The following is a 24,553-nucleotide window of genomic DNA, read 5'->3' as shown; positions in this document are numbered from 1 at the left end:
CATTAATAATCGGCACCTGGAATGTACAAAGTATGAATCTAGGAAAATTGGAAATCATCAAAAATGAAATGGAACACATAAACATCAATATCCTAGGCATCAGTGAGCTGAAATGGACTGGTATTGGTCATTTTGAATTGGACAGTAATAGGGTCTACTATGCTGGGAAGGACAGCTTGAAGAGGAATAGTGTTGGATTCATTGTCAAAAAGAACATTTGAAGATCTATCCTGAAGTACAACGCTAGTAGTGATAGGATAATATCCATACGCTTACAAGGAAGACCAGTTAATACGACTACTATCCAAATTTATGCAGCAACCACTGAGGCCAAAGATGAAGAAATTGAAGATGTTTACCAACTTCTGCAGTCTGCACTGATAATTACTGGTGATTGGAATGCAAAATTGGAAACGAAGAAGGATCGGTAGTTGGAAAATATGGCCTCGGTGATAGAAGTAATGCTGGAGATTGCATGGTAGAATTTTGCAAGACCAGCGACTTCTTCATTGCAAATACCTTTTTTCACCAACAAAAACGGCAGCTATACAGGTGGACCTTACCAGAAGGAATATACAGGAATCAAATGGACTATGTTTGTGGAAAGAGATGATGGAATACCGCAATATCATCAGTCACAACAAGGCTAGGGGCCGACTGTGGATCAAACTGTCAGTTACTTGTATTCAAGTTCAAGTTGAAACTGAGGAAAATTAGAACAAGTCCATGAGAGCCAAAGTACAACCTTGAGTATATCCCACCTGTATCTAGAGACTATCTCAAGAATAGATTTAACGTGTTGAACACCAGTGACTGAAGAGCAGACAAGTTGTGGAATGACATCAAGGACATCATACATGAAGAAAACAACAGGTCATTAGAAAGTCAGGAGAGAAAGAAAAGACCTAAATGGATGTCAAAAGAGACTCTGAAACTTGCTCTTTAATGTCGAAGAGCCAGAGCAGAAGGAAAAAAAAATGAAGCAAGATTAGAGGCATTTATGTTAATGAGGCAGAACGCAATCTAAAGATTAGGTTGTATCTTGAGTTACTCTCTGTTGAGATATAAAAGAGAGAAGCAAGCAGAGAGACAGGAGTACCTTATGCCACCAAGAATGAAGAACCAGGAGGGGAGTGTGTCCTTTGGACCCAGGGCCCCTGCACTGAGAAGCTTCTAGACCAGAACTGACAGAGAGAGAAAGCCTTCCCATAGAGCCGGCACCCTGAATTTGGACTTCTAGCCTCCTACACTGTAAGAGAATAAATTTTTCTTTGCTAAAGCCACCCACTTTTGGTATTTCTGTTATAGCAGCAGTAGATATGTAACATAAAAGGGTAACATAGGGTGACAGTGTCGGAGTGTCCTCTAGTCTGTATCTGTCTCGTAGGGCTGGCCTTTTTTAGGAATTTGAATTTCATTCTGCATTTTACTCCCATTCTGTCTGGGGCTTTCTGTTGTGTCCCTGGTCACAGTGGTCCGGTAGTGGTAGCAGGGTACCATCTACATCTGGTCTCAGGTTAGAGGAAGTCGTGGTTTGTGTGAGCTGTTAGTTCTGTGGATTAGTTTCTTCTTTGAGCCTTTGGTTTACTTCACTCTCTTTTGCTCGAAATGAGTAGAGACCAGTAGTTGTATCTTAGACCAACCCTGACTCTTGAAACATGCAGGGGGCTTTGGGCTGTCAGGATGTTAGTGAGCATATATTTGCTTATATGGTTATCTTAGCAAGACATTGGAGCTTGCTGAGGGGTTAGAAATCACGGAGAGAGGCAAGGGACCTGTTCTTTTCTTCTTACTTTCATCCCAGTGGACACCTGGTCAGGTCATGTTGAGAAGCATGTGATGTATAGGAGGAACGGGGTTATATACAAAGAAATGCTTGTAGCAGTGTGTTGTACATATTATCTTGTGGTTGCTCGTGAAATAGCAGGGAGCAGAAAACTTCATGTTATCTTCCCCTTCCCCTCCTGCCCTCCTTACTTCAGGAGGATAAAGGAATCCTGTTTTCTGTAAAGCAGTATTAACAATAGGTAGGGATCCACTTGGACTCTTTGGCAGTAGTTGTCACAGGCATTTTTTGATGATCCCTTTGTGATACATCAGAAGGCCTCATACTGATCTTGTGTAAATCACCCTTGTTATAAGAGTAGAGGATGATAGAATGAGGTAGGAAAAATTTCACAAGGCCTCCCAGTAAATTGAATTTTCTCTGGGAGTTATAATCTTGAAATAGTTTCCCAAACTACTTGCCTATTCATTATTTAAAAAAAAAAATCTTAGAATAAAACTTTCTACTCTAGGGTTTGGCAGTGACAATCACAGATTACTTCCTGTTTGTTCACCGCTGGACTCAAGTGGAAGCAGAACAGCATTTCGCTGTTGACAGTTTAATATTCATGTATTTGAAATGTTACATACTAATTCATCAGTGTATTCATGCTTATTAGTGGGTCAGCACTTACTTCCTCTCTAGGGCGTAGTTCCCCTCTTGCATTCTAGAAACAAAGTTGAACTAAGCCACCCATGGTTGATCATACATTTTGGAAAATTTTCGTATTGATTTTACACACTTAATTCAATAACGGGGGAGAATTTGTTTTCCTCTTTGGTAGTCTCTTTCCAGTACCAGTATAACTGGGAAACAAGTTAATTGTTAAAGGTTGTTTTGGTGAGTATAAAATCATAAGAGTCAAGGAAAGCCAAAAAAAAAAAAAAAAAGTCCCAAACCCGTTGCCATTGAGTTGATTCTGACTCATAGCGAACCTGTAGGACAGAGTGCCCCATAGGATTTCCAAGGAGGAGCTGGTGGATTCGAACTGCCAACCTTTTGGTTAGCAGCCAAGCTCTTTAGAATCAGGGAAAGAGAAGACAAATTATTGGTTTAAAAGAGAATTTAATTTGACCGTATTTAAACATAAATTATCCTTTCTTAAGAACTATGTCTACTCGGTAACTGCAATGTTTACTTAGAATTTACTAACTTCTCCTTTTAGAAGTAAGCTCCTTAAAGGCAGAGACTGGTGTCATGGATTGAATTGTGTCCCCCAAAACTACCTGTCAACTTGGCTAGGTCATGATTCCCAGTATTGTATGGTTGTCTACCATTTTGTCATCTGATGTGATTTCCCTGTGTGTTGTAAATCCTGTCACTATGATGTGATGAGATGGATTAGTGGCAGTTATATGGATGAGATCTACAAGATTAGATAGTGTCGTAAGCCATTATCTCTGAGATATAAAAGAGAGAAGCAACCAGAGAGATATGGGGACCTCATACCACAAAGAAAGCAGTGCCGCATGCTGGGAGCAGAGCACGTCCTTTGGACCTGAGGTTCCTGCGCTGAGAAGCGCCCAGACCAGTGCATCCCAAGGACCTTCCTCCAGAGCTGACTGAGAGAGAAAGTCTTCCCCTGGAGCCTGCGCCCTGAATTTGGACTTGTAGCCTACTGGACCGTGAGAGAATAAATTTCTCTCTGTTAAAGCCATCCACTTGCGGTATTTCTGTTATGGCAGCACTAGATGACCAAGACAACTGGGTACATACTTTTTCTTAGCAATGCAAGTATAACGAATTAATCAAAGCACTCTATATCCCTGGACTTTGTAGAACGACAAGGTGTCCAGGTACCACTATCAAACTGTTCTTTCCTCCATTCCATATTGAGTTTCATAATCCTATTTCCATCTTTCCTGAGGTTTGTACTTGTGTTAATTTCTGTTGCCGTTCCATTTTGCTTCTGGTCAGCCTTACTGCTTGTCACTTTTAATAAGAGAATGTTTTTTCTTGTCAGTTGCTTGAATAATCTTTTATGTGTTGAGATATTCACCCTATTGTTTATTTTAAATGGGATCCACAATAGCAATTTTTTTTAAATTTCTTACATACTCAATTATTTTTCTCTTCTTTAGATCAAAAAAAAAAGGAAGGTGTTATTTAGCTTTTATTTATAGGTCTTATTTCTCAAGCCTGTAAACTCATCCCTGCACCATCTCTAGAGTCTCTTTTTCCTTAGTAAGTTGTGCAGGCCAGAATGGGAAACGGTATTTGAAAAGAGTATTGATTAATGGTGGAGCCCTGGTGGAGCAGTGGTTAAGAGCTCGGCAGCTAACCAAAAGGTCAGCAGTTCAAATCCATCAATCACTCCTTGGAAACCCTGTGGGGCAGTTCTACTCTATCCTGTAGCATTGCTGAGTCAGGATCGACTTGATGGCAACAGGTTTTTTTTTTTTGATTGATGAATGGTGAGCATTAGAAAAGAATTATCCTATAGTTTTAACATGCTGTATTTCTTTGGGCAAATTAAAGGGATTACATATGTATAATCTCTTAAATGTCAATTGTGTGTTAGGCTATTTTTTATAACATCCCTAAGGACTCTTCTCTCTGACTGTACACATATGTATACATATTTATACACATATAATATTCATTTGTCAAACTTTATAACTGATCTCAGAATGAGGTTTTGATCTTAAGTCTGTGTTAATTAATTAATTTGAGAGGGAGAACAGGGCTGCTCTTTAGCAGTAAACTTTTATCTCTTCCAAATATAATACTGCTATTCCTTTTATTTTCATTTAATGTGCCAGTTTTTGTTTTTAAAATTTGGGCAATGTATGTTGTTTGAATGTTGAATATGTTGAAGTGTATGGTAACATGTCTTGAATGTAATCGTCTTTCTATTTTACTCAAAGGAACGGATGGATGAAATTGCCACTGTGGAGACCATCAACAATGGCAAGTCCATCTTTGAGGCTCGGTTGGACATTGATACTTCATGGCAGTGCCTGGAGTATTATGCAGGACTGGCTGGATCCATGGCTGGTAAGACTTCACCTGGACTTCCGTAACGAGCTGACAAGGAAGCAGAAGAGCAGAGCCTGGTGGTAAAGGGCACAGATTTTGGGATTAAGGCAGTTTCAGCCTGAGTCACTTCCTCCGTGGGTGGCTCTGGAAATTACTTAATCTTTCTTTATGTAAACAGGAGGTAGTAATCCTTGCCTTTTGGGTTGTTATAGGATTAAATGAGATAATGTATATAAAGCACTTCTCATGGTGCTCGAGCTCTAGGCCAAGTTGCTGAAAAACCAGTTCTCAATGTGCCATATTTATGCAAAAAATTCCTTTGATCACTTATAAGGTTTATAGTAGTTGATGGTTTGGTAAGATCCAGGAGAGATGTGGGGAGCCAGGATGCTGAGGTTTTGAAATCCACAGACTATTCCCCTATTGTTGCTTCTCTCTCTGCCCCTCACTCTTCCTCCCTCCTCTGCCCCTTAGCCTCTCTCTGTCTCTCAGCCTCTCCCCTTTTGCCCTTCAGTCTCCCCCTCCTGTCCCTCCATCTCCCCCTGCCTCTCAGTTTCCTCCCTCCACCTTCCCTCTCTCTTTCCCTTTGCCTCTTAAAATTTCTCTATTCTGCCCCTCAGGTTTTATATCAAAGAAAGTATATAACTTTTCTGATTTGGGAACCTAATATAGTATATTTTAGTCTAGATATGGTTTTTGATTATCTGCATGTCAGTTTGATCAGAATGTTATTTTCTTTCTAGTATAATATTTCATAAGGAGCCCTGGTGGTGCAGTGGTTAAGTGCTCAGCTGCTAACCGAAAGGCCAGCAATTCAAACCCATCAGCTGCTCTGTGGGAGAAAGATGTGACAGTCTGCTTCCTTAAAGAGTACAGTCCTATAGGATCTCTGTGAGTTGTAATCAACTCAATGGCAACAAGCTTGGGTTTTTTTTTGTAGTATTTCATGGAATTAAAAATATTTTTTTTCTTTCTCAGTAAGGTCAGATAGTCCTAAGAGGACTAATATTTATTAATATTGAGTTCTTTTTTGTAGGTTTATCTAGCATGAATAGATTTGGGCAAATTCTTTTTGCATTAGTTTTCCTGTTAGTATGGGAGGGGAGTTGCCAGTTTCTGATGTTGGGGTTTGTTTACGTTACTGTTAATGACTTCACTGAGATTACATGAATTATTTTTGGTGTCAACAGTCTAATTGTCATACACTTTTGTACACAATTTTCTGCACAATATTGTCAAAGATTCGTGTTTCTGAAATCGTATACTGTGCGGATCCCCTTTAAAAGGAAAAAACACCCTTTTTAAGTCATTCATGTTGACTTATATTATTTGTAATGCCATTTAAATATTTATAAGCATAAACTAGGTACAAACCGTTTAAGGTTATAGCTCCTATAAAACAATAACCGCAATTAATGGAAAATTGAATACAGGTGAATCTGCGGAACTACTATAGCTCATATGAGCGTGGTTGGATGTTGCTGTTTTGGAGATGTTCACATGGTGGCAATGTAGGCAGACTACTGACTATAGCTGGGCTGTCTTTTCTTTTTTTGGTGCCCTTCCTGGCAGCCACATTCACTTCTGTAGTTTTAGCTCTTACCCGTGCTGTAGAAGACTCCCAGATCTGTGTCTAACGGCCTTTACTCTCTATGGAGCTCCAGACCCAGGCTTCTAGCTAGCTGTCTGGAGACTTACTCTGTGGACTCTTCAAACGCAACAGATTTCAAACTGAGCTTGTAGCTTTTTTTTTTCTTAAACCCATTATACTGTATGTAGATTATTAATTCTCTGCTGGACACTCTGCTAAAGAGAATGCATTTGTCTGGGTGGACTACTCAGCCCACCTGGATACTTAACAGGGGCAGTCATTATACCATGTGATAAGTATGTGGAGAGGTGTGAACAAGGCAGGATGGGAGGCGTAGCTCAGACACTCCTTCTTTCACAAACCTTCCCAATTTTTGCTAATGGGTATGATCATTTTCTTCATGGCAATCCTCAAAGTACTATATGTTCATACTCTCGTATTGCACTCAGACTCTTACCTTGTGTTTTTGTTCTTTCTGTATTTCATCCTCCTTTTGATAATAAAATATATCTTTGTGTTTCCCCCAAAGACTGAAAGCTTCGTGAGGGCAGGGGACGTGTCTGTCTTAACATGATCCCCAGCACTTCCTGAGTGCTTTGCACACTATAGAGGCTTAGTAAATGTTTCATGTAATGGATTTATTGAGATACAATTCACGTACCATCCAATTCACCATTTAAAGTGTATAATTCAATGGTTTTTAATATATTCAGAGTTGTGCAACCGTCACCACAATCAGTTTTAGAATATTTTCATCACCTCAAAAAGAAATCCCGTACCCTTTAGCTGTCACTCTCCGATCTTTCTATACCCCCCAGCCCTAAAAAACCATATATGTGGCCTTTTATGAGTGGAACTATGTAATATGTGGCTTTTTGTGACTGGCTTCTTTCACTTAGTGTAATATTTGGAAGGTTCATCCATGTTGTGGCATGTATCAGTACTTCATTCCTTTTTATTCCTGGATAATATATTGTTTTATGGATATGCCATATTTTGTTTATCCATTTGTAGGAGGACATTTGGACTGTTTCTGCCTTTTGGGTATTACGAATAATGCTGCTATGAACATTCATGTACACATTTTTATGTGGACACATATATTTTTATTTCTCTTGGATATATACCTGGGAGTAGAATTGCTGGGTCATGTGGTAATTCTATGTTTAAGTTTTTTTTTTTTTTAGTAATTCAGCTTTCATTGCATCTTTTCAAAGCATTCCCCTTAGTTAAAAAAAAAAAAAAAAAAAAGAATTAATGAGGTGTTGCAAACATACAAAGAGAAAAACAGAATGGATACCTGTTCCTACACTCAGCTGTATGAATGCTAACATTTTGTCATACTTCAGATTTTTCAAAAAGAAATAAACATTACTGATGACGTTGAAACCTCCTACACCCTGTCTTAGGCTGGGTTCTCTAGAGAAGCAAAAGCAGTAAAGCGTGTATAAATATATACAGAGAGATTTATATCAAAGAAACGGCTCATGCGATTGTAGAGGCTGGAACATCCCAAGTCTGTGGATTAGGATAGAAGCTTCTCCCAATTCATGTAGCCGCAGAGGCTGGCAAACCCAAGGGTGGCAGGTCGGAAAGCAGGGCTCTTGCTTACAGGCCATGAATATCAAGGAATCCCAAGATCAGCAGGCAAGACTGCCAGGCTTCTCCTGATTCATGCAGCTGTAGAGGCTGGCGAACCCAGGATCAGTAGGTCGGAGACCAGGGCTTCGCTCATAGGCTGTGAAGATTGACAAAACTGAAGATCGGGAGATAAGCTGATAGCTCAAGTCCCAAGAACTGGAGGTCAGATGAACAGGAGTCAGCCGCAGGATCCAGCGTGAGGAAAAAGTCAGAAGGTCTGCTTATATTGAGATGCAGGCCACACCCCCAAGGAAACTCCTTTTCAACTGATTGGCTACTTAACAGCAGATGCCATCATGGGAGTGATCACATATAAACACTGAGAATCATGACCCAGCCAAGCTGACACACAGTCTCAACCATCACAACACCCCATGCTGACTTGACTTCCATACCTCTCTCCTCATCCGTAACAACTATCCTGAATCTGGTGTTTAGCTTTTCCGTGTGTCTGTGTGGTTCTTTGTTTTAATTTTAAAATTGGGTTTAGATGAAAGTTTACAGTATAGATGAGTTTTTCATTTAAAAGTTTTATACACAAATTGTTTTGTGACATTTGTGACAGCACTTTTCCCCTTTCCCTTTCCACCCTGGGTTCTCAGTGTCCATTTGTCCGGTTTTCCTGGCCCTTCCTGCCTTCTCGTCGTTCCTTTTCGGCAGGTGTTGCCTATTTGGTCTTATATACTTGATTAAACTAAGAAGCATGTTCCTCACATGCATTATTGTTTGTTTTATAGCTCTGTCTAATCTTTGGCTCAGAGGTGAGCTTCAGGAGTAACTTCAGTTCTGAGTTAGCAGGATGTCCAGGGGCCATAGTCTTGGGGATTCCTCCAGTCTCTGTCAGACCAGTCAGTGTGATCTTTTTGTGAATTTGAATTTTGTTCTGCATTTTTTGCTGTTCTTCCGTGGACCCTCTATTGTGATCCCTTTCAGGGTGATCGGTGGTGGTAGCTGGGCACCCTCTAATTGTGAGCTCAGGCTGGTGGAGGCTGTGGTTCATGTGGTCTGTTGTTTCTTTGGACTAGTATTTTCTTTGTGTCTTCGTTTTCCTTCACTCTCCTTTACCCCAAATGTGATGGGACCACTAGATGTATTTTAGATGGCTGCTTGCAAGCTTTTAAGACCCCAGACGCTACTCATCAAAGTAGAATGTAGAACATTTTCTTTATGAACTGTTATGCCAGTTGACCTAGTTGTCCCCTGAGATGGTGGTCTCCAGCCCTCAGCGCCACTAACTCAGTCCCTCAGGTGGTTTGGATGTGTCTAGGAAGCTTCATGGATTTTCCCTTGGTCAAGTTGTGCTGACTTCCCCTCTACTGTGCGTTATCCTTTGCTTCACAAAGTTAATGCTTGTCTACTATTTAATTAGTGATTTCCCCTCCCCACCCTTCGCCTTCCTTGTAACCATCAAAGATTGTTTTTTCTATGTATAAACCTTTTCTTGGGTTTTTATAATAGTGGTCTCATACAATAGTTTTCCTTTTGTGATTGACGTGTTTCACTTAGCATAATGCCCTCTAGATTCATCCATGTTATGAGATGCTTCGTGGATTCATCATTGTTCTTTGTCGTTGCACAGTATTCCATTGTGTGTGTGTACCGTAATTTGTGTATTTATCCATCTGTTGATGGGCACTTAGGTTGTTTTCATCTTTATGCTATTGTGAATAGTGCTGCAGTGAACATGGGTGTGCATATGTCTATTCGTGTGATGACTCCTGTTTCTCTAGGGGTGGGATTGCTGGATCATATGGTATGTCTATTTCTAGCTTTTTAAGGAGGCACCATATTGTTTTCCATAGTGGTGTACCATTTTTCATTCCTACCAGCAGTGCATAAGAGTGCCAATCTCTCCGTAACCCTTCCAACATTTGCGATTTTCTGTTCTTTGGATTAGCATCAGTAATGTCAGGGTGAGATGGTATCTCAATGTAGGTTTGATGTATATTTCTCTAATAGCTAACAATCGCAAGCATTTCCTTATGTGTCTGTTAGCTGCCCGAATGTCTTCTTCAGTGAAGTGTCTGTTCATATCCTTTGCCCATTTTTAATTGGGTTATTTGTCTTTTTGTTGTTGAGTTGTTGAAGTATTCTATAGATTTTAGAGATTTGATACTTGTTGGAGATGTCATAATCAAAAATTTTCCCCAGTCTGTAGGTTCTCTCTTTACCCTTACAGTGAAGTCTTTTGATGAGCATAAGTGCTTAATTTTTAGGAGCTCCCAGTTATCTAGTTTATCTTCTGGTGTTTGCTTTGTTAGTTATCCTTTATATTATATTTATGCCATATATTAGGGCCCCTAGTGTTGTCCCTACTTTTTTTCTTCCATGATTTTTATTGTTTTAGGTTTTATATTTAGGTCTTTAATCCATTTTGAATTAGTTTTTGTGTATGGTATGAGGCATGAATCCTGTTTCATCCAGTTTTACCAGCACCACTTGTTAAAAAGACTGTCTTTTTCTCATTTAATGCATGTTGGTCATTTGTCAAAGTTATAGCTGACCATAGGTGGATGGATCTACATCTTATTTTTTTCCATTGGTGTATGTGTCTGTCCTTGTACCAGTACCAGGCTATTTTGACTACTGTGGCTGTATAGTATGTTCTGAGATCCAGTAAGGTGAGGCCTCCTACTTTGTTCTTTTTTTTTTTTTTCAATAATGCTTTGTCTATCCAGGGTCTCTTTACTTTCCATATAAAGTTGGTGATTAGTTTTTCAGTCTTGTTAAGAATGCTGTTGGTATTTGGATTGGGATTGTATCATATTTTCACTTTGGGTAGGATTAACATTTTCACAATGTTGAGTCTTTCTATCCATGAGCATGGTATGTTTTTCCATTTATGTAGGCCTCTTTTAGTTTCTTCCAATAGTGTTTCATAGTTTTCTTTGTATAGGTCTTCTACTTTCCCAGTTAGATTTACCTTTAAATATTTTATCTTTTTAGGGCCTATTATAAATTGTATTGTTTTCCTGATTTCCTTTTTGAAGTTCTCGTTGTTGGTGTATAGGAATCCAACTGATTTTTATATGTTGATCTTGTATCCTGCTACTCTGCTGAATCTATTAGTTCTGGTAAGTTTCTTGTAGGATCTTTGGGGTTCTGTATGTATAGGACCATGTATCATCTGTGAGTAGGGATGGTTTCACTTCTTCTTTTCAAATTTGGATGCCCTTTATTTCTTTTTCTTGCCTTATTGCTCTTGCTAGGACCTCCAGCACAATGTTAAATAAGAGTGGTGATAAAGAGTGTCCTAGTCTTGTTCCCATTCTGAGGGGAAATGCTTTTCAGTCTCTCTCCACTGAGAATGATGTTGGCTGTTAGTTTTGTATAGATATCCTTTATTATGTTGCGGAATTTCCCTTCTATTCCTGTTTTTTGAGAGTTTTTATCAGGAACAGATGTTGGACTTTATCAAATGCCTCTTCTGCATCAATTGAGGTGATCATGTGATTCTTTTCTTTTGTTCTATTTATGTGGTGGATTACATTGATTTTCTAATGTTGAACCATCCTTGAATACCTGGTTTGAATCTCATTTGGTTGTGGCATGTTATGTTTTTGATATGATGCTGAAATCTATTGGCTAGAATTTTGTTGAGAATTTTTGCATCTATATTCATGGGAGATACTAGTCTTTTGTAATATCTGGCTTTGGTATCAGGGTTGTGCTGGGTTCACAGAATAAATTTGGGGATATTCCTTCCTTTTCTATGCTCTGAAATAGTTTGAGTGGTACTGGTGTGAGTTCTTCTCTAAATGGTAGAATTCTCCAGTGAAGCCATCTAGGCCAGGACTCTTTTTTTGTTGGGAATTTTTATATTACCTCTTTAGCCTCTTCTCTTGTTATGGGTCCGTTCAGATTTTCTACCTCAGCTTGTGTTGTTAGTTTAGGTAGGTAGTGTGATTCTAGAGATTTGCCCATTTCCTCTAGGTTCTCAACTTTGTTGGAGTACAATTTTTCATAGTATTCTATTATGATTCTTGTTATTTCAGTTGAGTCTGTTGCAATGTCCCCCATCTCGTTTTTTATTTGGGTTATTTGCTTCCTATCCTGTTTTTCTTTTTCTTAGTTTGACTGATGGTTTATTGATTTTGTTGATATTTTTGAAGAACCAACTTTTGGTCTTGTTGATTCTTTGTATTGTTTTTCTGTTCCCTATTTCATTTATTTCTGCTCTAATCTATTGTTTCCTTTCTTCCGGTGGCTGTGGGCTTCTTTTGCTGTTCCCTTTCTATTTGTTTGAGCTTTAGGGCTAGTGTTTTGATTTTGGCCCATTTTTCTTTTTTGATGTGTGTATTTGTTGCTATAACTTGACCTCTAAGGACTGCATTTGCTGTGCCCCAAAGGTTTTGATATGATGTGTTTTCACATTCTGGGAACTTTTTTATTCCCTCTTTCATTTCTTCTATTATTCAGTTTTTTTTTAAAGCAAGGTGTTGCTCAGTTTCTATGTATCTGATTTTTTTTTTCCCTTGCTCTTCCTTGTATTGATTTATACTTTTGTGGTACTCTGATCAGAGAGAGTGCTTTGTATTATTTCAGTGTTTTGGATTTTATGGAGAATTGCTTTGTGGCCTAAATGGTGCTCTGTTCTGGAGAATGTTTCATGTACATTGGAAAAGAATGCTGCTGTTTTGAACAGAATTTTGCTGTTTCCCTGCTGTAGGGTGAAGTGTTGTTTATGTCTATGATGTGCAATTGGCTGATTGTACCCTTTAGCTCTTCTGTATCTATGTTGAGTTTCTTTCTAGATGTTCTGTCCATTACCGAGAGTGGTGTGTTAAAGCCTTTACTATTATTGTGGAACTGTTTCTGTTTTCAGTGCTGTTAGGGTTTGTTTTATGTGTTTTGGAGTCCTGTTGTTGGGTGCGTATATATTTTGTAAGGTTATTTCTTCTTGGTGGATTGTCCCTTTGATCATTATATAATGTCCTTCCTTGTCTTTCATGGTTGATTTTGCCTTAAAATCTATTTTATCTGAGATTAGTATTGTCACTCCTACCCTTTTTTGGTTACTGTTTGCTTGATAAATTTTTCTGCATCTTTTGATTTTTAATATGTCTATATCTTTGTTTCTAAGGTTTCTGTCTTTTAGACAGCATATTGGTGGGTCATGCTTTTTAACCCATTCTGCCACTCTCTGTTTCTTTATGGGTGCATTTAAGCCATTTACATCCAGTGTGGTAATCTATAGGTATGAGTTTATTGCTATCATATTGTGCTTTTTTGTGATGCTGACGTTTTCTTTGTTCCCTTTTCTGCGTCAAGTTCCTTTTGTTTGTGGATTTTCATTTCTTTTGTTATAGATTTCGTGTTTACTGAGACTTTATGTTTCTCTTCTTTTTTATTCTGAAGAGTAGGTTTGTTAACTTTCTTTGTGGTTACCTAGAAATTTACCCTTATCTTCCTAAGTTTGAACCGGGCTTTTATTACTTCATATTGCCTTGACTCCATTTGAAAGTCCTATACCTATGCTGTTTATTCCCTCTTTTATTATTTTGATGTTATCGTCATTTATAAATAGATGTCTCTCTTTCCCTGTTTTAAATCTTTTAGGTTTGTATTATTAATGAGAGCTCTTTACATAGGTTGGTATCTGGCTGATGCTGTCCTGTGTCCTAGCTCCGGTTGTTGTCTGATGTTGTTCGTTCTCTAACCGAAGGACTCCCTTTAATATTCTTTATTAGTTTGGCTTGGATTTTACAAATTCCCTTAATTTCTGTTTATCTGGAAATGTCCTAATTTCACCATCATATTTGAGAGAGAGTTTTGCAGGGTATATTATTCTTGATTGGCAGTTTCATTCAAGCATTTATGTATGTCATCCCATTACCTTCTTGCCTGCATAGTTTCTGCTAAGTAATCAGAGTTTAGTCTTATTGTTTCCCCGGTGTAAATAACCTTTTGTTTTTCTTGAGCTGCTCTTTCTTTGTTTTTGGTTTTGGCAAGTGTGATCATGATATCTTGGTGACTTTCTTTTGGGGCCCACCCTATATTGGGTTCGTTGAGCTTCTTGGATGATCAGCTTTTCATCTTTCTTGATATTTGGGAAGTTTTCTGCCAGCAAATCTTTAACAATCTTCTCTGTGTTTTCCATTTTCTCCCCCGTTCTGGAACTCTGATCTATGTTTAATGTTTGACGAACTGCCAAACTAATCCAGAGTGGTTGTACCATTTTACATTCCCACCCACAGTGTTTGAGGGTTCTGCTTTATTGACATCCTTGGTAACATTTGTTAATATATGACTTTTTTATTTTAAATGTCTGAGTTTTTATGTTTTGATTTGCATCTCCCTGATGAGTAGTGACGCTGAGCATTTTTTCATGTGCTTATTGGTCATTTGTATATCTTCTTTGGAGAAATGTCTGTTCATATCATTTGCCTATTTTTTAATTGGTTTATTTATCTTTATTACTGAATTATAAAAGTTCTTTATATATTCAGGTTATGAGTCACTCATTAAATGATTCTCAAATATATTCTTCAATTCTCTGTGTTGTCTTTCACTTTCTTGTTAGTGTTCTTTGAAGCACAAAATTTTTAATTTTGACAAAGTCTGGTTTATCTATTTTTTTCTTTTGTTCTTGTGCTTTTGGTGTCATATCTAAGAATACATTTCTAAATCCAAGGTTTACGCCTATGTTTTAATCTGTTTTATAGTTTTGGCTCTTACATTTAGGCTTTTTATTGATTTTGAGTTGATTTTTTATATTGTATGAGGTAAGGGTCCATGTGCATTCTTTTGCAGGTGGCTATCCAGTTGTCCCAGCATGATCTGTTGAAAAGACTGTTCTTTTCCGTTAATGGTCTTGATACCCTTGTTGGGAATCAGTTGACCATAGACACATGGGTTTGGTTTATTCCTGCATTCTCAATTCTGTTCCATTGATCTACATGTCTGACCTTGTCCCAGTACCACATGGTCTTTGTTACTGTTGCTTTGTAGTAAGTTTTTGAGAAGTGTGAGTTTTATAACTTTGTTCTTTTTAAAAATAGTTTTGTCTGTTCTACATCCTTTGCATTTTCATGTGACTTTTAGGGTCAGCTTATCATTTTCTATGAAGAAGCCAACTATTATTCTCATAGGGATTGTGTTGACTCTTTATATCATTTTGGGGAGCATAGATATCTTAACAGTTTTAAGCTCTCTGCCTCACAACTGAACCAATGAGCAACATCCATCCTGATAAATGGAGAAAAGATTGAAGTTGTCAAGGATTTCATTTTACTTGGATCCACAATCAACAGCCGTGGAAGCAGCAGTCAAGAAATCAAAAGATGCATTGCGTTGGGTAAATCTGCTGCAAAGGACCTCTTCAAAGTGTTGAAGAGCAAAGATGTCACCTTGAAGACTAAGGTGCGTCTGACCCAAGCCATGGTATTTTCATTCGTGTCCTATGCATGTGAAAGCTGGGCAATGAATAAGGAAGACTGAAGAAGAATTGATGCCTTTGAATTGTAGTGTTGGCAAAGAATATTGAATATACCAAGGACTGCCAAAAGAACGAACAAATCTGTCTTAGAAGAAGTACAACCAGAATGCTCCTTAGAAGCAAGAATGCCGAGACTGCATCTTACATACTTTGGACATGTTGTCAGGAGGGATCTGTCCCTGGAGAAGGACATGATGCTTGGCAAAGTAGAGGGTCAGCGAAAAAGAGGAAGACCCTTAACAAGATGGATTGACACAGTGGCTGCAACAATGAGCTCAAGCATAACATTGATTATAAGGATGGCTCGGGACTGGGCAGTGTTTCATTCTGTTGTGCATAGGGTCGCTGTGAGTTGGAACCAACTCAACAGCACCTAACAACAACAACAGTATTAAGTTCTCTGCCTGTGAACATAGGATGCCTTTCCATATATTTAGATCTTCTTTAATTTCTTTTGGAAACCGCGGTGGCATAGTGGTGAAGAGCTATGGCTGCTAACCAAAAGGTCAACAGTTTGAATCCACCAGGCGCTTCTTGGAAATCCTATGGGGCAGTTCTACTCTGTCCTATAGGGTTGCTATGAGTTGGAATCGACCCTATGGCAATGGGTTTTTTTTTTTTTAAGTCTCATTTAACTATGTTTTGTAGTTTTCAGAGTATAGGTTTTGCACTTTTGTTAAATTTATTTTAGGTATTTTTTTGATGCAATTGTAAATGAAATTATTTTCTTAATTTCTTTTGGGATTGCTTATTGCTAATTGTCATGGATTGAATTGTATCCCTCAAAAATATGTGTCAACTTTGCTAGATCATGATTCCCAGGATTGTGTGACTGCCTACCATTTCGTCATCTAATGTGATTTTCCTATGTGTTATAAAATCGTACCTCTATGATATTAATGCAGCAGGATTAGAGGCAGTTATGTTAATGAGGCAGGACTACAAGATTAGGTTGTGTCTTAAGCTAATCTCTTTTGAGATATAAAAGAAGTGAGCAAAGAGACAGGGGGACCTCATACCACCAAGAAAGAAGAGCCAGGAGAGTAGCGTGTCATTTGAACCTAGGTTCCCTACACTGAGAATGTTGGCTGGGAAGATTGATGACAAGGACCTTCCCTGGAGCCAACAGAAAGAGAAAGCCTTCCCCTGGAGCGGACACCCTGAATTTGGACTTCTAGCTTCCTAGACTGTGAGAGAATAAATTTCTCTTCGTTAAAGCTGTCCACTTGTGCTGTTTCTGTTACAACAGCACTGGATAACTAAGACACTCGTGTATAGAAATACAGCAGGTATTTGTGTGTAGACCTTCTATCCTGCAGTTTTGTTGAACTTGTTTATTAGTTGTAATAGTTTCGTCGTGGATTCCTGTACCAGGACACACCAGCTGCTGTGGAGTTGCTCCGACTCGTGGTGCCCCATCTCTGTCAGGGTGGAACTGTGTGTGGAGTCGTTCCGACTCGTGGTGCCCCGTCTCTGTCAGGGCGGAACTGTGTGTGGAGTCGTTCCGACTTGTGGTGCCCCGTCTCTGTCAGGGCGGAACTATGTGTGGAGTCGCTCCGACTCGTGGTGCCCCGTCTCTGTCAGGGCGGAACTGTGTGTGGAGTCGCTCCGACTCGTGGTGCCCCGTCTGTGTCAGGGCGGAACTGTGTGTGGAGTCGCTCCGACTCGTGGTGCCCCGTCTCTGTCAGGGTGGAACTGTGCTTCATAGGGTTTTCAGTGGCTGAGTTTTTGAAAGTAGATCACCAGGCCTTTCTGCTGAGATACCTCTTGGCGGACTCAATCCTCCAACCTTTTGGTCAGCGCAGAGTACGTTAGCCATTTACACCGCCCGGGAACTTCATCGATTCCTTAGGATTTTCTGTATACAAAAATGTGTCTTTGGGAAGAGAGTAGTTTTGCTTCTTCTTTTCCAATATGGATGCCTTTTCTTTCTTTCTTTTTTTTTGTTTCCTAATTCCCCTGTCTGGAACCAGCAATACATTGTTGAATGGAAGTGGCGAGAGTGAACACCCTTGTCTTGTTCCTGGCCTTAATGGGAAAGCATCCAGCCTTTCACCATCATGTATGATTTCAGCTGTGGTTACCAGGTTGAGGAGGTTCCTTTCTATTTCTAGTTTGCTAAGTGTTTTTTATCATGACAGGGTGTTGGATTTTGTCATACCTTTTTTTTTTTTTTTTTTTTTGCTTCTATTAAGATGATCATGTACTGTTTGTTCTTTAGTCTCTTGATATGGTATATTACATTAATTGATTTTTGGTTTTTAAACCCAACCTTTCATTCCTGGGCTAAATCCCACTTGGTAATGGTGTGTGCGAGTCCTTTTAATACGCTTCGTGTTTGCTGGTATTTTGTTAAGGATGTTTACATTGATATTCATAACAGATACTGGTTTGCAGCTTTCTTGTCATGTCTTTGTCTGAATTTGGTATTAGGGTAATGCTGGCCTCTTAGAATGAGTTAGAAAGTGTTCCCTCCTCTTGTATTTTTTGGATGAGTTTGAGAAGGGTTTGGTGTTAATTCTTCTCTAAATGTTTGGTAGAATTCACCAGTGTAGCCATCTGGGTGTTTCTTTGTGGGAAGTTTTGATTATTAATCGTTTACTTGTTGTAGGTCTATTCAGATTTTGTATTTCTTTTTGAGCTGGTTTTGGTAGTTTGTCTCTTTCGTTTGTCCATTCATCGAAGTTGTCTAATAGAGAGAGCCTCAGTAAGTGTTCAGAGAATCAAATTAAGTTGAGTAAACATGGGTTTGAAGGAATGATAGAATTCTCTACGTGAAGAGAGAGTGGGGAGGCCAGTGTAAGAATGACGAATGAATAATTGAATGGAAACAGGGGTGAGCACAGTATATTGGGAACAGTGAGGAGGCTGGTCTAACTGGAGTACACGGTAAGTACAGGTGTAGGGGAAACTGGGGAAAGCAGAACTACATTCTTCTTTATACTCTGCTTTTTCCCCTTAGGTGAACATATCCAGCTCTCAGGTGGATCCTTTGGTTACACCAGAAGAGAACCGCTTGGAGTATGTGTGGGAATAGGAGCGTGGAACTACCCTTTTCAGATTGCCTGTTGGAAGTCTGCTCCAGCTTTAGCTTGTGGTAAGAATGAATTATTCCCCACTTACGAGCCATCTGCTCTCTCCCCTTTCTTTACCTCTTACCTCTCCATACCCACATAGTTCACATCAGAAGGGACCTGCTCTGGGACATACAAAGATTCAGAGGATGTGATTCCTTTCCTGCCCTGCCTTTCCCCTTAAGGAGCTTACAGTTTAGGTTACACAGGCAGATCGTGTCTATACTATTCCCATGTTTATGTATCTATTTATCCTTGTATTTGGAAAAGAAGAAAGTTTATTTTGGAATTGGTCGTCTTATTTCTACTGTCAAATTGAATTAGATTTGTGCAACTACTGAGTTCTCTTTCTTCTTCGACCAAGAATTTCTGTGTACTAAATAAAAAAAAAATAGCACTTAGAAATTTGACTAAATTTAGGAAGAAGATAAACTTCTTCATTTGCGTCTTAAGATAAATGTTAAAGCATCCACCAAAGAAGAATTGCCTTAAGTGACTTAAAAACAGTTTTCTCATACTATTTAAAAAGAATTAATGGGAAAAGAAGACATCTTTAGAAAAAGCCGAACTCCCGAAAAAGCATTACTGTTAAGTCATTGTATCGATATACAGCATTTGTCTTGTTACCACATTGTGTTCTTATTTTAGCATATTCCTGTGTGAGAGGCAGCTGTGATAGAGTAGAAATAATAATATCAGAATTAAATCATTAGCTCCTGAGACCCCCATCAGGCCTGGTGGTGCAGTACTGAGGAGCTCGGCTGCTAATCAAAGGGTCGGCAGTTCAAACCCATCAACTGCTCTTTGGAAACCCTATGGCCAGTTCCACTCTGTCCTATAGGGTCACCATGAGTCGGAATCGACTTGACGGCAGTGGGTTTTGGTCTTCATTTCCCATCTTTATAAAATAGGACTAATCACACCTACTTCATCTTGATGTAAGTAGAGAATGAGATAATACATGTGAAAAGGCCTAGATGTACAGGTATAAGATTTTACTGTTGAGATTGGGCAAAGTTATGTGTTATGGACTGAATTATGTCTCCCCAAAATAAATCTTAACCTCTGTGCCTGTGGTTATAATCCCATTTGTGAGTGGGTTGTCTTTGTTACGTTAACGAGGCAGAATTCCTGTCGGGTGTATCTGTATCTTGAATCAGTCTCTTTTGAGATATAAAAGAGATTAAACAAGCCAGCAAGCAAGCAGAGATGGGGGAAGATTGATGCCAAGCCACATGGAGATCACCAAGGAACCAGGAAACAGAAGCTGAAGAGACAAGGACCTTCCTCAGAGTTGAAAAAGAGAGAAAGCCTTCCCTTAGAGCAAGTGCCTTGAATTCAGACTTCTAGCCTTCTGAACTGTGAGAAAATCATTTCTGTTGTTAAAGCCACCCACTCGTGTTATTTCTGTTACAGCAGCACTAGATAACTAAGACAATTTGAGACCGGCAGTGGGGTGCTGCTCTAACAGATACCTAAAAGGTGGAAGCAGTTTTGGAATTGGGTACTAGGTAGAGACCGGGAGAGTTTCAAGATGCCTAACAGTCAAAGCCGAGATTGCCCTGACTACACTGTTGGGAGAGTTATGGACGTTAAATGTGCTTCTGGGGAGGCTTTAAAGGAAAATGGTGGACATGTGATTGCACAGTGGAGGAGGGGTGATGCTTTTTATTCTGAATTATGTTCACATGTTTGGTGGAAGGTAGAACTTATAAGTGATGAACTTGGATATCTGGCTAATGAGATTTCAAAGCAAGGTCTTAAAGGGGCCACGTGGTTTCTCCTTGCCACTTACAGTAAAATGTGAGAGGAAAGAGATGGACTGAAAAATGAACTGTGCAAAATGAAAACAGAACTGAAAGATTTGTTGAAAAATTCTGTTGTACAAACTAAGGACATGGCTACACGATATTTTGTTGAAGAGATTAAGCCTGTGACTGACAGATGTAACCAGCTACCACAGCAGAAAACCCATCAGCTTAGACTGAAGGGGACAGAGAAGGAGCAAAAGGAAATAACGCTGTCTGCCTCTTGGAATTCTAGAGGCAGGAAACAGGCCAAAGGAGCTACATCTGTTGTCCTCCAGGAAAAGAAAAGGACCATCCCTGAAGCAGCTCAGAGATCAGCAGAACTGTTGGAAGGAGCATGGGAAGCAAGGCCTTCTCAGCTTCAAAGGGTGAGGCCACAGCCTCCTAGGTTTCAAAGGGTTGGGTCTTTGCCTACTTGGTTCCAGAGTGTGCCAGGGGGTGGGGCCACCACTCAGAGCTAAGGGACCAGGACTACCATGGCCAAGGGACAGAAGAAGGGGGCTTGCCAGGGCCAAGAGGGTAGGGCCACTACTCAGATGGACTAGGACAATGGGGCTGCCCAAATCCAAGGGAGTAGAGTTGCCGTCCCAGTGGGCCTGGAAGGTGGAGCTGAAGCCTAGGGCCCAGGGGTCTCCCCCCAGACTCCAGAGGGTGTAGCTGGCACCCAGAGGGCAGGGCTGTTGCCCTGGTAATCCCAAAGAACAGGGGATTATTTTCAGACCTTGAGAACTGACGTAAATTGTTCTGTTGGGTTTTGGAGGTTGCTTGGTGCCTGTTATCCCTTCTTTCCCTCCAGTTTCTCCCATTTGTAATGGAAATGTCTACCTTGTTGTACTGTGGAAGATAACTTGTATTCTAGGTTTCACAGGCTTGCAGATGAAGAGGAGTTTTGTTCCAGGATGGATACACCTAAACTCTCTCCTGTATTTGATTTAGATGATTCAGAAGATGAGATTTTGGATTTGGAGCTGATGTCAGACTTTTGTGATGATGTGATGGGGTGAATGTGTTTTGCATGTGGCAAAGACATGAATTTTGGGGGCCAAAAGGTGGAGTGTTACGGATTGAATTTGTTCTTCCAAAAATCCGAACCGCTATGCCTTTGGTTATAATCCCATTTGAGAACGGGTCGTCTTTGTTATGTGAATGAGGCAGGATTCATGTAGTGTCTGTCTTGAGTCAATCTCTTGAGATATAAGAGATTAAACAAGCAAGCAAGCTAGCAGAGATGGCAAGAGATAAGGAGATCTTCAAGAAACCAGGGAACAGAAGCTGAAAAAACAAGGATCTTCTCCTAGAGCTGGTGCCCTGAATCTGGACTTCCAGCCTCCTAAACTTTGAGATAATAATTTGCTCAAGCCATCCACTTATGGTATTTCTGTTATAGCAGCACTAGTTAACTGAGACAGTGTGGTTTGCGATCTGTTTAATGACAGAAGCCAAGATGAGAAGAACAAGATGCGTTTACTTACTGATAACATTCTTGATTAAGGATTTGAGGTGGGAGCAGGAAGCAAATGGAGTCCTTCTCGAATTATCCTCTAGTCCTGTCCTTAAAGGATCACCGTCTTAAAGTCTTTCTGTGCTTGTGTCTTGTGTTTATGCAGGTAACGCCATGGTCTATAAACCGTCTCCCTTCACGCCAGTTTCGGTGTTGCTGCTGGCTGAAATCTATGCTGAGGCTGGTGTGCCTCCTGGGCTCTTCAGCGTGGTGCAGGGAGGGGCCGCCACAGGCCGGTTTCTCTGTCAGCATCCTGACGTGGCCAAAGTCTCCTTCACGGGAAGCGTGCCCACTGGCACAAAGGTGAAGACAGAACCAATGCTGTTAACATAAGTGGCTATCTAGATGGGGCAAAGTCAGGCCTATCCAGGGTATACTTTGAGAGGCTTGTTTTCTGATTTTAGCTACCTTAGCTTGAGAGGGGCAGAAGGTATTACTGGGCCAAGGTCTAACGTTTACGAGGGGTGAAGGGAGGACATTTGGGGTGTTGAGGACAGTCAATTTGTGTTAGGCCAAATAGGGGTGGAAGTCATCATTTCCTGCCTATGTATTTGAGAGGGCAAAGGGCCTGTGTTGTTTGGTGACTTAACTCATATATAGCAGCCTTTTCAGGAGGAAAGGTATTTTCTCAGTTTGTTTGAGATTCATTATTTTGACCTTAATTTGTACTCTGAGCTCCATCAGCCTTAAACACAGTAACAGTAATATAAAAGAGTTCCTGCCTGTGATTAAAAAGAAACCCATTGCCATCGAGTGGATTCTGACTCATAGTGACCCTATGGGACAGAGTAGAACTGCCCCATAGAGTTTCCAAAGAGCGCCTGGTGGATTCGAACTGCTGACCTTTTGGTTAGCACCTGTAGTTCTTAACCACTGCGCCACCAGGGTTTCACTGCCTATGATAGTCACGTGAATAGACAGCATTTTTAAAATGAACTCCTTTTTCAGAATGTCGAGTACAGTTCTGTGGACTTTTTCAGCTTCGTGGAAAAGGGCATTTAAATGGATGAAGAGTAAAGCATATTGACAAGAATGAGGCTTCAGGCAGTACACAGTTGAAGATGAATTTGTAGGTTCAGAGTCTAGTTCAAATAACATGAAGTCTAATTTGTATTAAACTTCTTCTGAATTCTTTTGTTCTTGTTATGTAAGATCATGGAGATGTCAGCTAAAGGAATCAAACCTGTTACCTTGGAACTTGGAGGCAAATCTCCACTCATCATCTTCTCAGATTGTGTCATGGAGAATGCCGTGAAGGGGGCACTAATGGCCAACTTCCTCACACAAGGTGAGGTAGGTATCTGTCTAGGGAAAAGGTTTAAAAGGAATCTCCACTGCTTCCCATCTAATTCAAGGGGGAAAAAAAAAAAAAAAACTAAACCCGTTGCCATCGAGTCAGTTCCTACTTACAGCAACCCCATAGGACAGAGTAGAACTGCCTCATAGGGTTTCCAAGGAGCTGGTGAATTCGAACTGCCGACCTTTTGGTTAGCAGCTGAACTCCTAACCACCATGCCACCCCGGCTCCTCCCATTTAACAGCATGTTTTAAAGTTGTTGTTTTTTTCTTTTTTAATAATTTCAGACTTATAGAAAAGTTGCACAAATTGTACAAATAATTCCTATGTACATTTGACCCAGATTCCTCAAATGTTAACATTTTCCCAGTGTCTTAGTTATCTAGTGCTGCTGTAACAGAAATACCACAAGTGGGTGGCTTTAACAAACAGAAATTTACTTTCTTACAGTTTAGGAGGCTAGAAGATGAATTCAGGGCACCAGCCCTAGGGGAAGGCTTTTTCTCTCTGTTGGCTCTAAGGGAAGGTCCTTGTCTCTTCAGCTTTTATTTCCTGGTTCTTGGAGATCTCCATGTGTCTTGGCATCTACTTACTCCATCTCTGCTAGCTTGCTTGTTTAATCTCTTTTATGTTTCAAAAGAGATTGACTCGAGATATACCCTACAGCAATCCTGCCTCATTCACATAACAAAGACAATTTATTCCCAAATGGGATTATAACTACAGGCATAGAGGTTAGGATTTACAACACATATTTTTGAGGCACACAATTGAGTCCATGACAACCACACATTTTTTTCATTCTCTGTATTTGTCTCTTCATACACATGCATATTATTAATTTATTTTCTGAACTATTTGAGAGTAAGTTGCAACCATAAGGCCCCTAAGTGCAAAATACTTCAGTATGTGTTTCCTAAAAAATAAGTGTATTCTCTTACATAAGCACGTGCATTAGTAAACTCAATAAATTGACATTGGCATAGTACCATAGTACTATTACTCAGCCTACAGCTCATATTCAGATGTCCTTTTAGCAAAAGAAAACAATTACACACATTCCTCCCCTCCCGCCATCTAGGATCCTCTCCAACTGCTGCATTGTGTTTAGTTGTCTCCTTCGTCTCCTTTGTCCTGGAACAGTTTTCCAGTCATTCTTATCTTTCAGGATTGACATTTTTGAAGAGTACAGGCCATTTATTTTGTAAAATATCCCTCATTTTGGGTCTTCCTGAGGTTTCATTTTGATTAAATTCAGGTTATTCATTTTTGGCAAAAAGTACCACAGACGTGGCAGTGTGCCCTTCACAGTGACATATAATGTCTCTCCAGTTTCTTGAGATGTTAACTTTGATCACGGGCTAAGGTGGGACTTCACTGTAAAGTTACTCTTAATTTC

At 39.8% G+C, this 24,553-nt stretch overlaps 1 protein-coding gene across 1 annotated transcript in view; it reads left to right on the top strand.

Moving 5' to 3' along the window:
• The window catches only part of ALDH9A1 (aldehyde dehydrogenase 9 family member A1), a 51,716-nt gene that overhangs the window by 15,098 nt on the left and 12,065 nt on the right, over positions 1-24,553 (top strand). Inside the window, exons 3-6 of the mRNA XM_049881119.1 lie at positions 4,693-4,822; positions 18,437-18,571; positions 21,964-22,160; positions 23,010-23,150. Of these exons, the coding sequence (XP_049737076.1) occupies positions 4,693-4,822; positions 18,437-18,571; positions 21,964-22,160; positions 23,010-23,150 (603 nt within the window). The remainder of the gene's footprint in view (positions 1-4,692; positions 4,823-18,436; positions 18,572-21,963; positions 22,161-23,009; positions 23,151-24,553) is intronic.

The sequence above is a fragment of the Elephas maximus genome, chromosome 3 (assembly GCF_024166365.1).
Source record: "Elephas maximus indicus isolate mEleMax1 chromosome 3, mEleMax1 primary haplotype, whole genome shotgun sequence".
In the NCBI taxonomy this organism is placed as follows: domain Eukaryota; kingdom Metazoa; phylum Chordata; class Mammalia; order Proboscidea; family Elephantidae; genus Elephas; species Elephas maximus.
The sequence above is the reverse complement of the archived record's forward strand: the minus strand, read 5'-3'. Positions and strand labels throughout refer to the sequence as shown.